Raw genomic sequence first — 18,033 nt, 5'->3', positions numbered from 1 at the left:
GTGTGCCCTGCATCGGCAGGCGGACTCTCAACCACTGCGCCACCAGGGAAGCCCCATAATGTTTTTAATGGTTAAAAAAAACAAGCCAAAAAAAACCCTGAAGGACAAAAATGGTGACTGCTGAACTGTGTATGGTTTATTGTTGTACATTCCCAATTTTGCAGGAACCGAGAAGTTCGCAGTTGTGGACAAACCCTGTTCACTGGAGAGGCGTGTGCAGTAGAGTAGACCGTTTCATGTACTGTACACCTGATCCTGTGAACATACTGTAATAATAATGTCTCACATGGAAACAAGAGAAAACGCTGGGTCAGCAGCAAGCTGTAGTTTTAAAAAATGTTTTTAGTTAAATGTTGAGGTGGGAGAAAAAAGAAAAGGCTTTTCCCCCAAAGTATCATGTGTGAACCTACAACAACCTGACCTCTTTGTCTCCCCCTTGATTGTATGAATAACCCTGAGACGACCCCTTAGAACTGGTTTTAACCTTTAGCTGCAGTGCTTGCGCTGCCACGTGTGTATATATATGATGTTGTACATTGCACATACCCTTGGATCCCCACAGTTTGGTCCCCCTCCCAGCTACCCCTTTATAGTATGAGGAGTTAACAAGTTGGTGACCTGCACAAAGTGAGACACAGCTAGTTAATCTCTTGCCAGACATCTCTAAGTTAGTGAAACAGAATCTGATTCTCTTAGCTATGTTAACTGTTGGGGGGGGGGTCTAGGGAGAAAACTTGGGGGTGGGGAAAGGGACTTTTTCCCTTGTAAAGTCCAGTAAGAAAAATGGCTACAAATCTTCCAGTTACAAAAGAGAGAACCCCATTGAAAATAGAATACAATAAGTGACAAATAAATCAAGTATTTTACACATTGATAACTGAACCTGGAGCCTAGAACATGTAGTTCTGACTTAACAATTTTAGAGAAATGCCTATTTTTAAAGAATAATGATGTACATTTTCATACAGTGTATACTCATTGAATATATGTTGCTAAGATACATTCCAGCAATCTAGGTGCCATTTCTAGAAATAAATCCATTTCTTAGAAATTTTTGGGAAATAATCTCATTGTTTCCTGTGACACTAGCAAAGAATGCCGCATATATGTTGCAATTTGAGGCTTAGCACCTTTCTTAGAGAAACTATTATTTATGTCTGCTAGTGAAAATCTGAATTTCAAAGGAAATAGAGGGTTACATCACATCTTCTTGCAGTGCACTGCTCTAGTGAGGCCTGTTATCACTCTGTGCTTGGATTGTTGCAGAAGCCAGAGAACTTGGTTCTCTGGCTCCAGTGGAATTCAGTCAATGAAAATTTAGAGTTCATCCCTTGTGCCAGGCAGTGTGTTGGAGCTTCCAGTCTTGTGGGGAACAGACAAGCAGTCTGGTAACAGGAGTAAGAGATGGACTTAGGAGTCAGGCACCTAGACTTGATCCAGACTGCTTACCTGTGGTCTTGAACAAATCACCTGAGCTCATATGCCTTACCTCCAAGGGGGCAGAACCTTCCGTCACTGGCCAGGCTGTCAGCGTTATGCACTCAGAAACCTGGGTCGGCTTCTCTGGGCCGCATTTCTCTGGATCGGCTCCTGGGGCTGATATATGAGAACCAGAAAGCCAGTTTAATAATGAACTCATATTTATTATATGAGATTATATAAATATTAGTCTTTTGATTTATAAAATATGATTATTGAATTTACTTAACTCAATTATTTGGAAGATTAAGATGTGATATCCACCTGTCATGCCTCTGATGCCAGGTTCATCTTTCTAAAACACTGCTTTTCTCATAACACTCTTGATCGTCAATCTCCAGGCTTCCGGGAAGGTTAGAGTTCAACACTTTTGCATTAACCTTCTGATCTGTTCCCGAACTACTTGTCCAGTTTCATCTTCTAATTACTGCATCAACATGAACCGTCTGTAGCTGGTTATTCATTGTCTAAAAATTCATCTCAACTACCATGCTTTTGTTCATGCGGTTTTCTTCCCCCAGCAACTTCTCATGGAATGGCCTTTCACACAGGTTTATCGCCTTATCCAAGATCTACTATATCACCAAGCCTCTAGATTATGCCACCCTATCCATCTACTCCTATCCATCCATGTCCTCTGAACTCTAGAGCTGAAGTGTCAGGACCGTAGCCACCAGTCATATGGGTCTGTTGAACACTTGAAATGTGGTCTCAGTTGAGATGGCTGTAAGTGTAAGATGTATATCAGATTTCAAAGATTTAGTATAAAAAAAGCATCTCCTTCATACAGTTTTACATCAATTCTATGTTGAAATGATAACACTAGCTTCACCTGTTTTTTTACTTTAAAAAAATGTAGCTACTAGAACATGTAAAATTAAATATACAGCTTGCATTGTATTTCTATTAGAGCTGGTCTAGAGCCCTTACTTTTGGCCACGTGTCTGGCCTGCAGCCACACCTGCCTCATTCTTTGTCACTTTTCACTTGTGGATGTCTGATCTCCCCAGCCAGAGTGTGGGTGCCTTGGGGACAGGCCCAGTGTTTTCAGCTGGTTGTATCCCATACAGCACACTCACTCAGGACACAGTACCCTCAATCTTTCAGGAACAGGTAAACATATGAATCACAACTCAAAAACTAATCACAGAAATCCTCCAAATAGTTAAGCTCCCCGGGTGTCTTCTGAGCATCTCTAATGTGAAAAAAGTATTTATCTGTATAGGTATATTAACACTCAAAAGGTTTGAAGAGACTTGTAAACATTTGCCGCTTGAAGAGGTAGTTCTATGGGTTGCCTGTTTTGAGTAAAATTTATATTGTCCTGTGCTTGCAAGAATGCTTTTTGCAGTACTGTAAGGACTTACAATTTTCATGTTACCTTTGTCACTTGGTACAGTATTTTTTCAGATCCTCGGAATTTTGTGACTCGGAGATGTTTAAAAACATTAGCAACACAGTTACAGGAAGGATGGCATGTTGATGCCACCAGGCCTCGTGCCACACTGAACACTGCACAGTGCCGTGTTTCATTCTAGTCTCCAGCCAGGAAAAATCCCTGTAACTGGGATGTAATGGGACCCCCATTTGAACAACAGAAAGAATGAAAGGATTTGAAATGAAATGAAAGTTGTTTATAAGAGGAGAAGATTTAGCACATAGAAAGCTGAGGGGGAGGGCCCTGTTTTTCATATGTACCACTGGAAGGATTTTAATACAGAAAATAGTGGCTCAGTCATTAGTTTTCAGATTCCATTGAGATTAATCATGAGTCAAAACGGTAAGAGGGATTTGGGTTAGCTACAAAGGAAACATTTGCTGATAAGATGTAATTAAATGATGGGTCAGGTCTTTACATCTCAGATTATGTCTCGTCAGTCTTGGTGGTCTGTACTGATCTAGTTATACTGTTGCTTGAGTATAGTGGTGTTTTTGTTTTTGTCCATTTCCTTTATTTATTTTTAAAATTTAATTTAATTTTTATTTTATATTGGAGTAGAGTTGTTTTACAATGCTGTGTTAGTTTCAGGTGTACAGCAAAGTGATTCAGTTATACATATATATACAAACCATTCTTTTTCAGATTCCTTTCTCATATAGGTTATTACAGAATATTGAGTAGGGTTCCCTGTGTTATACAGTAGGTCCTTGTTGATTATCTGTTTTATATAGAGTAGGGGTGTTGTTTACTATACATATCTAGGTCCTTCCCATGCCGAAAATTCTGGAGTTTTTCTGGGTGACTCAGTTTTATTAAGATATGCCTATTTTAAGGGAAAAAAACCCACACATTATTTCAGGACTGATCACTGAATCATTTAAACACAAGGAATTCTTTAAAAAGAGCATCTTACTAAACTGTTAACTTTAATGGCTTTAGAAAAAACTCACTGCAGAAAATGTCATTGGAACATCTATTCATGTTTACTCTTTAAAAGCATTTTTAACTAGGACCTCAAGATCACAGGTGAGTTTCTTTAGTTAACATAATAGATATTTTAAGTCAGTGAAGTTCCTGTAGATTTGCCTCTGTTCATTAAGTTGGGAACAAAGAAACCCAATGCCCTGCAAGCCACAAAAGAGAGGTTAGCAAAAATCCGAACTGCCATTGCTCTCAGCACTCTTCATCTCTGAATTGCTATTCCAGGAAAAGGAGAACAATCTAGAGAGTTGCTTTTAGTGTTTACAACTCAATGCAAAATCGTAGAGTTGAGTTACCTTCCAAATTGACTTACTTTTCTCAAGTGGCCGTGGGTTCAGAATCATTAAACAACCACTTTTGCTTAGCACAGAGCAAACAGGTTTTTAAATCTGATGTTTGGGAAGGAGACTATTTTATTCAGTTGTGGTTTTTGTGGAATTTTTTGGGTGTATGGAATTTTAAGTATAATAATAAGTGAAGGACTGTTTCTTGGGATGCATGGGGTATTTTATATATATATATATATATATATATATATATTTGCCATTCTTAGTTGTTCTTTTCACTTAAAAAAAAAAACCCAGGGATTTTGTGGGTGGTGTTGCAAGGAAAGGGAAAAGAAGGTCAGGAGGAAGTATTCGAAATGATAGACCGTGCAAAGCTATAAACTCCTTCTATCAGAGCATCTCAGAGGGATTTACAAACAAAGGCTACTGATCAGGATTTGTGGGAAGTGAACCCGAGTAGCAGGGAAACCAACTGACTTCTCCAAGCTCACTGGGCACAGCAGCAAATACAGAGGAGCCAGAGCAGCCAGTCTTTGGACTGTCTGCTTGAACACGTTTTCTGCTCTCCTAGAGTAAAAATTTACCCACAATTCCCACAAATCAGCTAGCCTAATGATTAGGAAAACTAATTTACAAATAGTTGAAGGTGTAACAGCTCATGTTATCCTTTGCAATCAGGATGCTGAAAAACGGACAAGGTCATACAGTTAAGAACTGAAAAATAAAGAAAAACAGGAAAATAAAGCCTGTTAGAAAGCCCCACACCACAAATATTAAACTCAACATGAAGACTTTTTATAGGAAAAGTACAGAGTTTAAAATGTTTTTCTACTCATAATTATGAGCAATACTGAAATTCTCAGGAAGAAATCCAAACTTAAGACATTTAAAATGCATCATAGGTAAGTTCTGTCATAAATAGGAAGAAAACAATGTGATCTTGCTAATATTAATTAATAGCTATGAGCCAGGGGACATGGAGAGAGAAGAAAACAAGAATCTTAAGTATTGAGAGATGTTGAAAATCAGAGCTTTAGGAAACTGTTCATGAGACATTAATGCTGCCAGGAAGACAATTTATCTAGATGTTCTAGATGGTTCTAGTTCATTCAAGAGGAAATGAAGATGTGCTCAAGAGAAGAGCTGGTGAGTATAGGGTATGTCCAAGGCAAGAACTGGCTTCAGGTGCCAGGAAGGTAGAGATGTGCTCAGAGTGAAGGCAACATGTAAGTGAAGACAAAGGTTTAAAGGGTGTAGACAGTTACTTTCCATGCTTTCTTGGGTGCTGCTAAGATGACTGCCAAGATCATGCTCTAATGTTGTCAGCATAGTGTCAGCTTCCCCTTTGGGCAGCTGTTTTCCATCTGTCGTTAGAGGGATTGGATCTGGAAGCCTATTAACTGCTCCATCAAATGACCAAGTCTTATTGATTCAGAAACTATCTCCCACAAAAGGTAAAGAGACTATCAGGAGGTAAATTAATCCACAAAGTATCTATTTATAGTATTAATACTTTTTGATGACATTATACGGACTATTTAGTAGAGACTCTTTAAATGAGAGCAGAGTAAAAGTTGGAATTTTAGGAGAGGTGTATTTCTCAGAAAGTAGTTTGATAGAATTTGCTTTTTTTTTCTTTTTTTTAACATCTTTATTGGAGTATAATTCCTTTACAATGGTGTATTAGTTTCTTTTGTATAACAAAGTGAATCAGCTATACATATACATATATTGCCATATCTCCTCCCTCTTGCGTCTCCCTCCCACCCTCCCTATCCCACCCCTAGAATTTGCTTTAAAATAATTGCAATGTAGCAGTGCACTCTGGGACACATTGAATCACAAATTATGAGATTCACAAGCAATATTCTAGATGGAAATTTAAATAATGTGGAGGGTGTGTGTGAAGGAGAAGAAAGAGAAATTAATTCCATTTGCTGATGTGACTGTAGTACAACTATTTTTATGTATAATCCAAACAGTGCATATCTTCTCCATTTTGATTAGTAGCAAATTGGCAGGGAGTCAAAAGAATTAGTATTTCTCAGCACATAATGCCAGAAATGTACAAATAAAACTAAATTATCTGTGCCAATGTGTTTAATTTGAATTACGGCTAAGGTTTTAAATTTTTTTCCTTCCAAAGAACTGATGGGTCCTGCTTTGTTAAAAAATTTTTTTAAGCCTTTCACAAATGGCAGTAAAACTTAATAATTTTCCTTTTGACCCTTGCTTAGAAGCTCTTGCTAAAAACTTGAATGCTAATATCATCCTGAGACTTCGAGTGCAGAATTTCCGTCTGGCAATTTTACATATTGCCAGAGGAAGTCAGCACGCTCAACAAAATGCGAAATTAGGAAAATGTGCTTAACAAGGAAAGGTTTCACAATAGCCACTTAGAGGTTATTAATAATTCCAGTTCCAAAGAAAGCCTGGATAGAAAAAATGAGCTCTATTTACAAAGTTTTACATTGCCAAGTTCACCAAGCGATGAAGCTATCTTCTATACCAATTATAGATTCCTACACTGGAGGGAGAATTATGGATGCTGGAATATCTTGTTACACATAGAGAACTTTACAGCGTGCAACCGAAACATAATTTCAAATGTAGCAAATAAGTGACTCTTGGTCATATGTTCACTGTTTTAATTTTAAGGCTTATGCCTTTGGTACTGTTACACACAAACCCGCGGGGTAAGGTTGATTTTCTGCATACTCACTGCCCTCCTCCTGTCACTTCTACTGTGCATTATCTCACCAGATTAAACAGGATTGGCAGTTTTCTCCTCCCACTGATGTAGCTATTGGGATTGGCAGCTCAGATTCCTACATTTCTATTATAGATCAATGTCTTCTTCAAAACAACGAAAAGCAGTTTTCCTGGGTAGTAGGAATCACTGACAAGGTCTGTTTCTGAATCCCCGTAACCCTCAGAGAACTCAAGAGATCACAGAAAACTCTTTTTTTCTATTTCCTACAAATACATATAAACTGGCCCCAAGATTATAGTGGTTTCCTCTAATTCACTAAAGAGTTCAGACCTGTCTACTAAGCAGTTAAATTATATATATTTGTTATTAAAGTTTATAGGACTTTCATGATTTTGAGACCTAAGGTTTGATGGGTCTATATGTAAGTTTGGGTCTGGGAAAATTTCTTTTTATTTAAATGTAAAGACTTATCTAGACAAAATAGGAAAGTGAAGCATTACCTGGTACTTGAGTGCTCTTCAGATGAAACTGTAGACATTAAGTCTATTAATTTTCTAGTATGATTTAAAAACGAAGAGGAACAAAACCCCTAACAAAATGCAACTTACATATTCAGGTGGGGGAAGGGAGGATAGAAATGGACTGTATTTATTCCTAGGGGAAAGGATAGTGAGATTTCATCCTAGAATTTTTACATTCTCCAAAATGAGTTTCTTTAGGTATGTATCTGTATTTTTAAATAACTTTTGCTATCTCCCACCTCTCCACTTTTTTCTTTGCTGGACAAAGGGGTTAAACTTCACAGCAGCTTTTGTTGAAACTGCTACTGTTCATGCAACCTTCTGCTGGTCTCTAAAACATCGGCAACATTAATCTTTCTCAGAAGACTGGTCTTTCCTGGTTTTTAGAATATCGCATTGCCAAAAAAAAAAAAAAAAAAGGATAATCGGTCTTGACTTTCCTTGGTAGCGAAGAGTTTGTTCATGTTCAATCTCGGTATAAGCCAAAACTTTATACTCTTCACATTGGTTTCTTTACTGTACCATCATGAAATGAAAAGCTTGTTTAAAAATACAAAGAAAGAGAAATACTTAAACTTATTTTGGAGAATGTAGAATTAATCCCAAGATAGAATTTCACTATATTTTCCTTAGGAACTAACTTTAGGAAAACTATCCTATCCATTGGGGGGTGTCATAATCTTGTTAGGAAATTTGAAAACTTCACATTTACTTTTACCTGTTACCTGTCCACCCAGAACTTCTGCTGAAATGGTCTACTTAATTACACAAGAGAAAAAAAAATTTACTTAAGTGCTCTTTTATAAATTTTTGCTTAACCATGAAAGCATTTTGCTTTCTAAACAGCCACTGGAGAAATCTGCACACACTGTGATTTTGATTTTCTGTTGGAAAACAAAAACCAGCCGTGGATGCCACTTACCGAATTCCAAGTAGGCAATGCCGGTTCCACAACTTAGTCTTCTTTCCTGCATTTCTGTGCAAAGTTGCAGCTGAGTTACCTGACTCAATCATTTTTTCTTAGAAGATGCACAATCCCAAATATTACTTCTTAAGGCAAGTACGGCAGATGGGATCTTGAAAACACCTACAAGTAGTCTAGAATACTCTGAATCTGGCTGTGAAAATTTAGGGCAAGCATGCAGCTCTCAGTAGGTGCACGCCTTATTTGGTCTAGAGGCATTTTGCTATGCTATTGAGTCATGAAAAGCTATTAAAAGAGCTCTATGGGAAATCCAGCCTATATTTTGAACAAAACAAACTGTCTTTTCCATTATCACTGAGCCCTTACAGACACACAGTACATAATCTTTTTTTGTGCTTTATTGGTATTTATTGCACATGGATCAATTCCTCACATAGTAGTTAGTTGCACCAGAGTATAAATACTTGGCAAAACACAGAGAGGAAATAGTATTTACACACAAGTGCTAAATATTACCAGCAGATTCACGTGGGCCCTTGGACATAAAAAAATAATAAAAAAATCCTTAAGATAATTATATTTATAATATGGATACAGTTACAGTACCATGATAAAAGAGTATAAAAAGGTATTTTTCCAATAAATCATTAGCTCAGTAACATAATAGACAACAGAAGCAGAGTTTGAGTTTTATTTTAGTTTTTAAGATCTGCCCCTACCTCACCCCACCCCCGTTAAAAAATATTCAATTTCTTTTTGTGCAAGTAACATCTTCAGCGGACTTTACAGTTCCTAATACTGTGCAAAAATGCCACTTTGAATCACGCCTTTTTGTTTTGTTCTGTTTTTCGTTTTTACCCACATGTGCAGTAATCTGAACTGTTTCCTCTTCTTTTCTTTTTCTGTCCTGTCTTCAACAGACAGAGTCACACGTCACAGAGGCTCAGCGCCTGGTCCTTCCAACTAATATTGATACATAAATAAGCTGTTTAATATAAACAAGTCTTTCTATCTTGCTGTGCAATGTGCACAGTGTGAGGTAGGAACCCCTCGGCCTGACCACCGAGGCTCTCGGGGACAGCCGGCTTGCCCTACAAAAGGAAAGCAAGGTGAGGCTTGTTCCAAGAATAGCTTAAAATTTCCTGAAACGCGATTTTTGCATCCATCCTTTCCCTCTGCTTTAAGAACAGGAGAAATCATTACTCAGCAATTCAAATGAAATTTCAACGGAAGGCAAAGGAAACACGTCCTCATCAACTGTCATCCTCTCCTCTTTCTCCGGTTGACCGCTCCTGTTCCCGAGAACGGGATAGAAGCCAAGTCAGAGACTTATCTCCTAACGCTTCTCCCTTCCCTTCCCGGTCATCGCAGAGAGTGTTAAAAAACCACCTGGGAGAAAAAAAAAAAATCTAAAGACGTATCACACGCACCCACAAAAGAAGGCCGGACCACAAAGAAAAAAGAACCCAACAAAAATCAGCAAGCCGCTCTCCCACCCCTCCCCAAACCTTCCTTTCTGTGCAACACTATCTGTGGCTTTTCTGTTTGCCTTGGACGATGCAGACGAGGTTTGCGGGCTTCGAATTCACCTGCTTTCGGTCTTGAGTAAACACAGATCTCCTCTTCCCCCAGGAAGCCATTCAGGGACGCCCGGGTTCTTTTCCTCCCGGGGCGCAGAGACTGCGCCCGGGCTGGGGAGGCGGGGAGGGCGCCCGGCCCTACACCTTGGATTCCGAGGCACAGCCCGGGCGGCTCGGCTCGTCCGGGCTCGAGTCGCTGTCGCCCGCCGCCCCACCGTTGTAGTCGGCCCAGGGCTCCAGCAGGCGCGCGGGTGGCGAGGTCCCGACGTCGACGTCGTCGTCGTCGTCGTCTGAGGCGGCCCCGGGCGACGGCGACGGCCGGGCCACCGCCAGGCAGCCCGAGGCGCGCGGCGGGTCCCCGGCGGCCGCGTGGCTCCCGCGGGCGGCCCGGCGCGCGCAGCAGAGCAGGCGCTGGAAGGCCTTGCGGAAGTCGGGGCTGCGGCAGTAGATGATGGGGTTGAAGGCCGAGTTGGCGTAGCCCAGCCAGTTGAAGAAGACGAAGAGGCTGTCGGGCACCAGGTCGCGGTGGAAAGCCTTCACCACGTTTGCCAGGAAGAAGGGCAGCCAGCAGAGCGTGAACACGCCCATGATGATGCCCAGTGTCTTGAGCGCCTTCTGCTCGCGAAGGGCCACGAGGCGCGAGGGGCGCCGCTTGCTGGCGCGCCCGTTGGCCACCGGGGAGGCGGCGGCGGTCGGGAGCGGGGGCGCGGGCGAGGACGCGGGCGAGGGCGAGGGCGGCCGCGTGGGGCCGCTGAGGAAGCGGCGCTCGCAGCTGTCGATCTTCTTCACCTGCTTCTGGGCCTCGCGGAACACCCGCAAGTACACGAAGGCCATGATGCACAGGGGCACGTAGAAGGAGACGACGGACGAGGCTATGGCGTAGGCCCGGTTGGTGACGAAATCGCAGCACTTGGGGTCGTTGTAGCAGCGGCGCGCCTCGTCGCCCTCAGCCCGCCACCAGTGCATGAGGATGGGCAGGAAGGACACCAGGGCCGAGATGGCCCACACGGTGCACACGAGGGCCCGCGCCCGCGCGCGGGTCAGCAGGCTCTGGTAGCGGAAGGGCGATGTGATGGCGAGATAGCGGTCCAGGGCGATGACACACAAGGTCTCGATGCTGGCCGTCACGCACAGCACGTCCACCGAGGTCCAGAGCTCGCAGAAGAAGGAGCCGTACTCCCAGCGGCCCCACACCACGATGGTGGCCCCGAACGGCACCACCAGCAGCCCCATGACCAGGTCAGCGCTGGCCAGGGACATGATGAAGAGGTTGGTGAGCGTCTGCAGCCGCGGCGTCTTGGCGATGGACACGATCACGAGCACGTTGCCCGCCACGATGAGCAGCACGATGAGCGCCATCAGCAGGCCCATGCCGGCCGTCCACTGCTGCGACAGCGGCGCGGATCCCTCGCTGGCGGGGGTCAGCAGCGAGGCGGGCGGCAACGCGGGCACTAGCAGCCGCGCCGCCGTGGCCGCGCCGTCGGGGAGCGGCGCGGCGGTTGACAGGTTGCAGGGCTCGGAGGCGCCCAGGGCGAGCGCCCCCGCGCCCATGCCGAGCTGCGGAGGCCGGGGGAGGGGGTGTGGCGGAGTTGGGCCGCGGTTGGGGAACCCCCCAGAGGCCCGGGCGGCGGGGCGCGCGGAGGGAGGTCGCGGCCAGGTCAGGACAGCCGAGGCGCTGGGCCGGAGGCATGGGCGCCGGGCGCCTTCCCAGCCGGAGCCGTGCGCTGTCGCCGCCGCCGCCGCCGCCGCTGCTGCTGGAGCCGCTGTCGCTGCTGGAACAGCTGCCGGGACCTCAGCATGTTTCTGAGCGCGCGGAGCCCGCAGCCCCGGCACCCAGCACCCAACCCACCTCAGTCCCACTCCCCCGAGCCAACCCCCGGGGCCTCGCGTCAGGCTCCTGCAGCCAATCCGGGCGAAGGCACGCCCCTGTCTGGTTCCCCGCAGCAACCCCCCGCAACCCCCCCTCCTACCGGCGGTTCCGCGGCTCCGAGGAGTGAGGCAGAGGGCCAAGCGAGCGTCTCCTCGGCGCCCGCGGGTTCCTGCGCGCGCGCGCCTTCCTGAGTCCGCTGGTTCCAGCGCCCGGTTCCCCTTGGCTCCCTACGGCGCCCGGCTCCCACCCTGTCCCCTCCCGCGGACCCCAGTCTCTCCTCTCCTGCGCTCCGTTTGCCTCCGGCGTTTGGCTCCTTCCTGCGCTCGGGCTCAACTCTCTACCCGTCTACCTCCGGTGCCCAGGATTCCTGCGGAGCAGAGCGCGCGCTTCCTTTAGCGGGGAGGGGACCTCGGTGTTCTCGAAGCACCAGAGCGCCTTGGACGGTCTGTTCACTGGGGTTGGAGGAGTCTGGCTGCAAGATTGTTTCTCGTGTTGGGCAGCCTAGGAGAGTGCGTGTAAAAGCCTTCCTCCGTCAAGAGGGGACCCAGCCAGCCTGCGTCCTGCCAGCTCAGGGGATCGGAGGCGGGTGTTAGCGGTTAGAGGAAACTTTCCAGCAAGCGCCTTGCTCGAGCAAACCGCGCATCTGTCAGCAACGCTCTCTGGGAGCTATTCTTGCACGAAGCTTCTGTTGTTCCAGGACAGCAGATGCAGAAAGGAAGGGAAGGTTTGTGCATCTGACAGCTAATGCTGAGGACCAGTTGGAAAAACACACACTCCCCAGTCCCAGCTGATGGATGTGTGAGTATGATGCAACAGTGTGTGTCGATACTATGAAGAGAGAGGCTCAAGGAAACACAAATGTTAACGTGGAGTAAGTGACACCGCCACGAAGACAGAGCACGTTTAATTACATTTCAGACTTTTCACATTCAGTTATAACACCAGGATTTTGTGTTTTATTACTCACTTGATTTTACAGTTTGAGCTGGGTCAGTGCAAACAGAAAGGTACATTAGTTTTGGATGACATAGTGAATTGAGATTTCAGATTTCTTGGTCTGCCCAAGTTGTTTTCTCCTTTGCCCAAGTTCCCAGATTCTCAAAACTCTAGGATTAGTTTTGGAGGGATGAGAGAAGAAAATATGTAAATACTCCAGAAGATTAAAATCCGATAGCATTTAAAGTTATATCAGAGACCCCTGAGTTGGCAGCTAAATGGGTTTAAAATTAGTGAGTCAGCCCTGCAGTCGGTGTGCTTATATGTGGGGACCCACCTACAGGATGGGCACCATGAGCACACAGTGCAGCAGAAGGTGTTCAGGCCCCCTATCTGATTCCACCACAGTAAGGTCCTCAGCTCAGCCTTGAAAATAAAAAGACTTTAATCGAATCTTTGAGAACAAGGACGGGTAAACAGCTTCTAATTACCCATGTAAGGGTGCATGAAAGTGTTATATAATGCTCACACATCTTTCTAGCATTGGAATAAAAAGCATAGCATCTGCGGGGGCTTCCCTGGTGGCGCAGTGGTTGAGAGTCCGCCTGCCGATGCAGGGGACGTGGGTTCGTGCCCCGGTCCGGGAAGATCCCACATGCCGCAGAGCGGCTGGGCCCGTGAGCCATGGCCGCTGAGCCTGCGCGTCCGGAGCCTGTGCTCCGCAACGGGAGAGGCCACAACAATGAGAGGCCCGCATATCGCAAAAAAAAAAAAAAAAAAAAAGCATAGCGTCTGAAAGGAACAAACTCATATTCTTACCCTGTAGAGAAAGACTGACTTCCACAGCTACCCAAGTCAAGAGCTAAAAGCAATGTTTATTCAGTTTATAAAGCCCAGCAGTTTAAACCACTTTCTCTATATCCAAACATAAATTTGCTTTAGGCCCGAACTTGATAATCAGTGCTACAAGGTGGGTGGGTGTGGATGTGGGTGATTTATTTGTTTATTCACCCCTGCCCTAGGACTTGTCAGCCTAGTTCTGCCCTAGTTCTGCCAACTTGGGAAGCTTGAGAAGGGGGAGCAAGGAAAGGAGAGGGCTAGAAAGAGGCGGGGTTGGAGGCCTGCACCCTGAGTTCAGTGTAGGCTCCCAGAGAGCCCTAGGTACCCAAGTCACTGCAAACCTGTCTCCGCTTCCGACTTTTTTCTGTTCCCGCCCTCAAGGGACAGTCTCAAAATAGCCAAGGGGTTGGAAAGAGTTGGATTTGACGCTGCAGGATTCTGAGTGCTGGGCTGTGCCGTGAGGTGTAGGGAATGTGGGAAGGAGGCTTTCTGTTGGGCGCCATCTTTCTGTCAAGTGGTGTTACCGGGAATATTGTGTGCCAAGCTTAAGGGCCCCTGAAGGGCAAAGGGACTGCATTTCTGTGAGCGATAAGGCCTGAACTTGGTTGTACAGATTCAGTGCAGAAGCCTGGATGCCAATAGCATTACCATATGTGCAAATATGTATGTATTTGTATACATTTTGTATACATCCATGTATTGGTATACGTATGTATATGTATAAACACACCAAAAATACCAGGGCGCGAGATTTGAATTGTTGAAAAACTCTTCTGAAACTTTTTTCCCCTGCTTATTCAAAGATAAATCAAGTTTCCCTGAATTTCTGGATAATAAATACATTAAATCACAAATATCTAAAACCAGAAGGTTATTTTGATAGGAGTTCCAACGTAGGGCTGCAGGCGTAAAGGGATTCCTGGAATTCTTGGGGCCGTCCTTCAGTTGTACTGATGGAAAAGTTTGGAGTATTCAACTAGAGTTCACTTTCTTTTAAAATAAAATGTTCTCGGATTTCCTTTAATCCTTACACTTCATGACACTTTTTTAAAAGAACATTTTTGAGCTAACATTTTTTTGTCCTGAGTTAAGGATACAAGATTAAGAAGAAAACATACCCACTTACACAGGTATGAGATGTTGCAAGTTCAAAATTAGTAACTCCTCCATTTCCCCGTTCCCCACCCCCAACTCTTAAAATGAATCAGTTCTTGGGAACCCACTGACTTGACGGTCCTTTAGAAAGGAACAGAAAGCTCCAACAATACATGCTAATCAGCACATTGAAAACGAGAGGGCTTCCTCCTCAGTATTTCCTGCTCCCACCTCTACCTTTCCCGTCCCGCTACCTTTATCCCACACCTGAACATGCTATGGGTTCTTTTTGAGCTCCTGGCCTCTAGTCCTTCCTGATCCATTTAATCTGGCATACCATAGCCAAATTCATATTTCTAAAATGCTGCATTGACCGAAATGCTTTTCTGTTCAGAAACCTCAACTCCTCAACATGGCCTTCAAAGCCCTCCACAGTCCGGTTCCAAATAGCCTTTCCAGCATTATCCCGTACTAGAACTCTCCATGTCACCCTAACTTGCAGTTGTGTAAGTTAGTTTTTGGATCTATACCCTTTTTCCTTTTTTTTTTTTTTGCTGTACGTGGGCCTCTCACTGTTGTGGCCTCTCCCGTTGCGGAGCACAGGCTCTGGACACGCAAGCTCAGTGGCCATGGCTCAGGGGCCCAGCCGCTCCGTGGCATGTGGGATCTTCCCGGACCAGGGCACGAACCATGTCCCCTGCATCGGCAGGCGGACTCCCAACCACTGCGCCACCAGGGAAGCCCCCTTTTTCCTTTTTTTGCATCTGTACTCTTTCTCATTGTGATCCTTCCACCAAGAATTCCCTCCTCCATCTCTGTCTCATTGAGTTCAAATTCAAGATCTGGTTGATATATTTTTTACTTTATGGTCATCCCTACCCACTGTTTCTGGAAATGATCTCTCCTTCCCCTACCTAGAGTAGTTACTTTGCTCATTGCATTTCATGTGTCAAGGAACAATATGTTGCCTTTCGACGTCTCTTATATTGTGATATGGTTTTTATAATTTTTAATTTTTCTCTTTTCTTCTCATATGGATTATAAGGCCATCGAGAGCCAGGACCATCCTCTACATTTTTATATTTCCCATGTTTACTAAAATTACCTAACATTAAGCTTTGATTCATAAATATTTAATATTTAATTTATTAAAATATTCTCATATTTACTAGTATGAGAAATAATCGAGTGTTTTTGGAGTTATGATCTTTCCTCATGCTTCAAGTTTAGAGTAATAATTCATGTCCCTATAGCCTAGTCAATACTTTCATATAAGCATTTCAAAATATAAGCTTTACAAATACAAGGTAGGCTCATGAGATAAATAAATTTATATCATACCTACTCAGTAATAAATAATGTGGGGCAGACTTAGGTAAGAGTTTTTCCAAAGGTACAATGAAAGTCCACATAATAAAAAATACTACCTAATCTTCATAAATATTCAGGGTGAATTACCTTTTTCCTTCCTTTATTATACTATATATCCAGGCATTTCTGCCCTGGGAGAATGGCTGATGACTTGAATCTGGCTTCAAATTCTAGATCAAATTAAAAGTCTGTGTGGCAGTGACTAATGGGCGTCCAACCCACCCATAGTTGTAAGCCACCAACTTGATGGAGACCTTTCCATTCTTCAGTTGACTTTGTTGGCAAATGAGATTAAAATAATGGTGAGTAGCCTAACTGGACAGCTGCTGGAAGTTTGGCCAGAGGAAGTCCAGGGGAAATTTCTAAGTAAAGCGCCAAGAAAAGTATCAAATCAGTAAGTTAGCATAATTTGCCTTGAGGCTGATAATAGGTGGCAGAATTCATTGATCAGAGCTCTAGTGGCTGTTTCTGAGGAAAGATATACAACTTTTCACATAAAGTAATGTAACTGCTAAAACACTCAGTGCTAAACTAAGCAAAGAACAGTTTGCACCTGTGGCTGGCTTAAGGTCATATACTGGTTTTGAAGACACAGTTTACACAGGGACAAGCAATTGCATCCACTGTGATAAGAAGAAGCACAGAAGACAGTTGTGTAATCATAGCAAAGCGTGGACTATTTGGGCAATTCAGAAGCTCTCCTTTCTCCCACTTCCTCCCTCTTTGCCTTCTCCTCCTCTCCCTGGTATGTCTAAAGAGTACTTTGAACAATGCAAGAGCCAGTAATAATATTTTTCAAAATTTGGATATATTGAAAAGTGTTCAGACCTGGTAGGCGGAAGATCCAGGTTTGTGTCCTGGTGTCACTTTTGAGTTTGACCTTCAGCAGTGGCTTCATCCTTAAAATGGACTCACCGTTCGCTCCCTCGTAGGGTTACACATGGATTAAATGAGATGATGTATGTGACAGCTTCTTGAAATCTCATATAGCACCGTATGCTTGAAACACATCAAATGCGGTCTCATCCAATCATTATGACATTTCAAACCATGAAATGTGTCAGGATTTGCTTGTACGAGAGGAGTCAGTTCACTTACATAAGCTTCACTTTATCAGGTCACTCCTTTCTTTCTCACGCTGGATATTAGTACGACTCAGAGGCTGGATAACAGTGAACAATTTTTAAATGCCTTTACCTTTGGCCAATCACATTTTAAAAAAGATTTTCCCCCATCTTTGTGCCCTTCCTTAGTAGGTACCCTACTCTTTTTTTTTTAAGTGTTCATTTATGTGATTCTCTGACATAAGTTCCTTTAAAGTATTTCAGTGGTGAAATATTAGCAGCAGAGAAAGGATTTTTTTTCCTCAACTATTTAGTGCCATAACTAGTAACTTTAAAAAAAGTGGAAGGTAGTGCAACATAAAACTTAGCCAACTTTCATAAGTTCTGTTCTTATTCAGGTGTATGATGAATAAAAATTGAGTGTTCATCAGCTGAGATCTTACCTTAAAGTGCCGGCGGCAATGGGAGTATTATCAGCACACATGAAAAGTACTTGGCTAAGAGTTGTCCTTCAATCTGCCCAAGTCTAGAGCTTGTAATGACAACAAGCTGCACTAATTATTGAAAACTCTAGGTTTTATTTTAACAGAGTCTTATTGTGCTCCTGATAAAACGATTATGTTGTAAAAAGCTGAGAAGTCTGTAGCAACAAGAATCCCCCAAGCCCTTATTTTAAGTTTCTAACGGGTAGAAATGATACCTTTTAAACGTTTTAGCTCCCATTTATTTTGGTCATGTAGTTGGTACTTTGCAAATTCCTGTGGAATAGAGGAACCACTTAAAAGCTTATGTGCACTCTCTAAAATAAAAGAAGACATTGTGTTTTCCATTCACCTATGGAAGATGGGTCTGGCCCATCCAACTGAATGGAATTGCCAAAGGGAACCAGTGGAAGAAGCAAGTTGTCTTGCCTCTGGGTGGCAGACCAAA

General features: G+C 43.8%; 1 protein-coding gene across 1 annotated transcript; it reads right to left on the bottom strand.

Annotated features, from left to right (window-relative positions):
- Window positions 1-10,065: 10,065 nt before the first annotated feature.
- ADRB1 (adrenoceptor beta 1) lies at window positions 10,066-11,478 on the bottom strand. The gene has a single exon (XM_060126137.1). The coding sequence runs from the start codon at window positions 11,476-11,478 to the stop codon at window positions 10,066-10,068; it is 1,413 nt and encodes a 470-aa protein (XP_059982120.1).
- Window positions 11,479-18,033: the final 6,555 nt, after the last annotated feature.

Source organism: Lagenorhynchus albirostris, chromosome 16 (assembly GCF_949774975.1).
Source record: "Lagenorhynchus albirostris chromosome 16, mLagAlb1.1, whole genome shotgun sequence".
Classification (NCBI taxonomy): domain Eukaryota; kingdom Metazoa; phylum Chordata; class Mammalia; order Artiodactyla; family Delphinidae; genus Lagenorhynchus; species Lagenorhynchus albirostris.
This window is presented reverse-complemented; position numbering and strand designations above follow the sequence as displayed.

Coding starts and splice junctions, on each gene's coding strand:
- ADRB1 (XM_060126137.1), bottom strand. CDS start 11,478: ATGGGCGCGGGGGCGCTCGCCCTGGGCGCCTCCGAGCCCTGCAACCTG.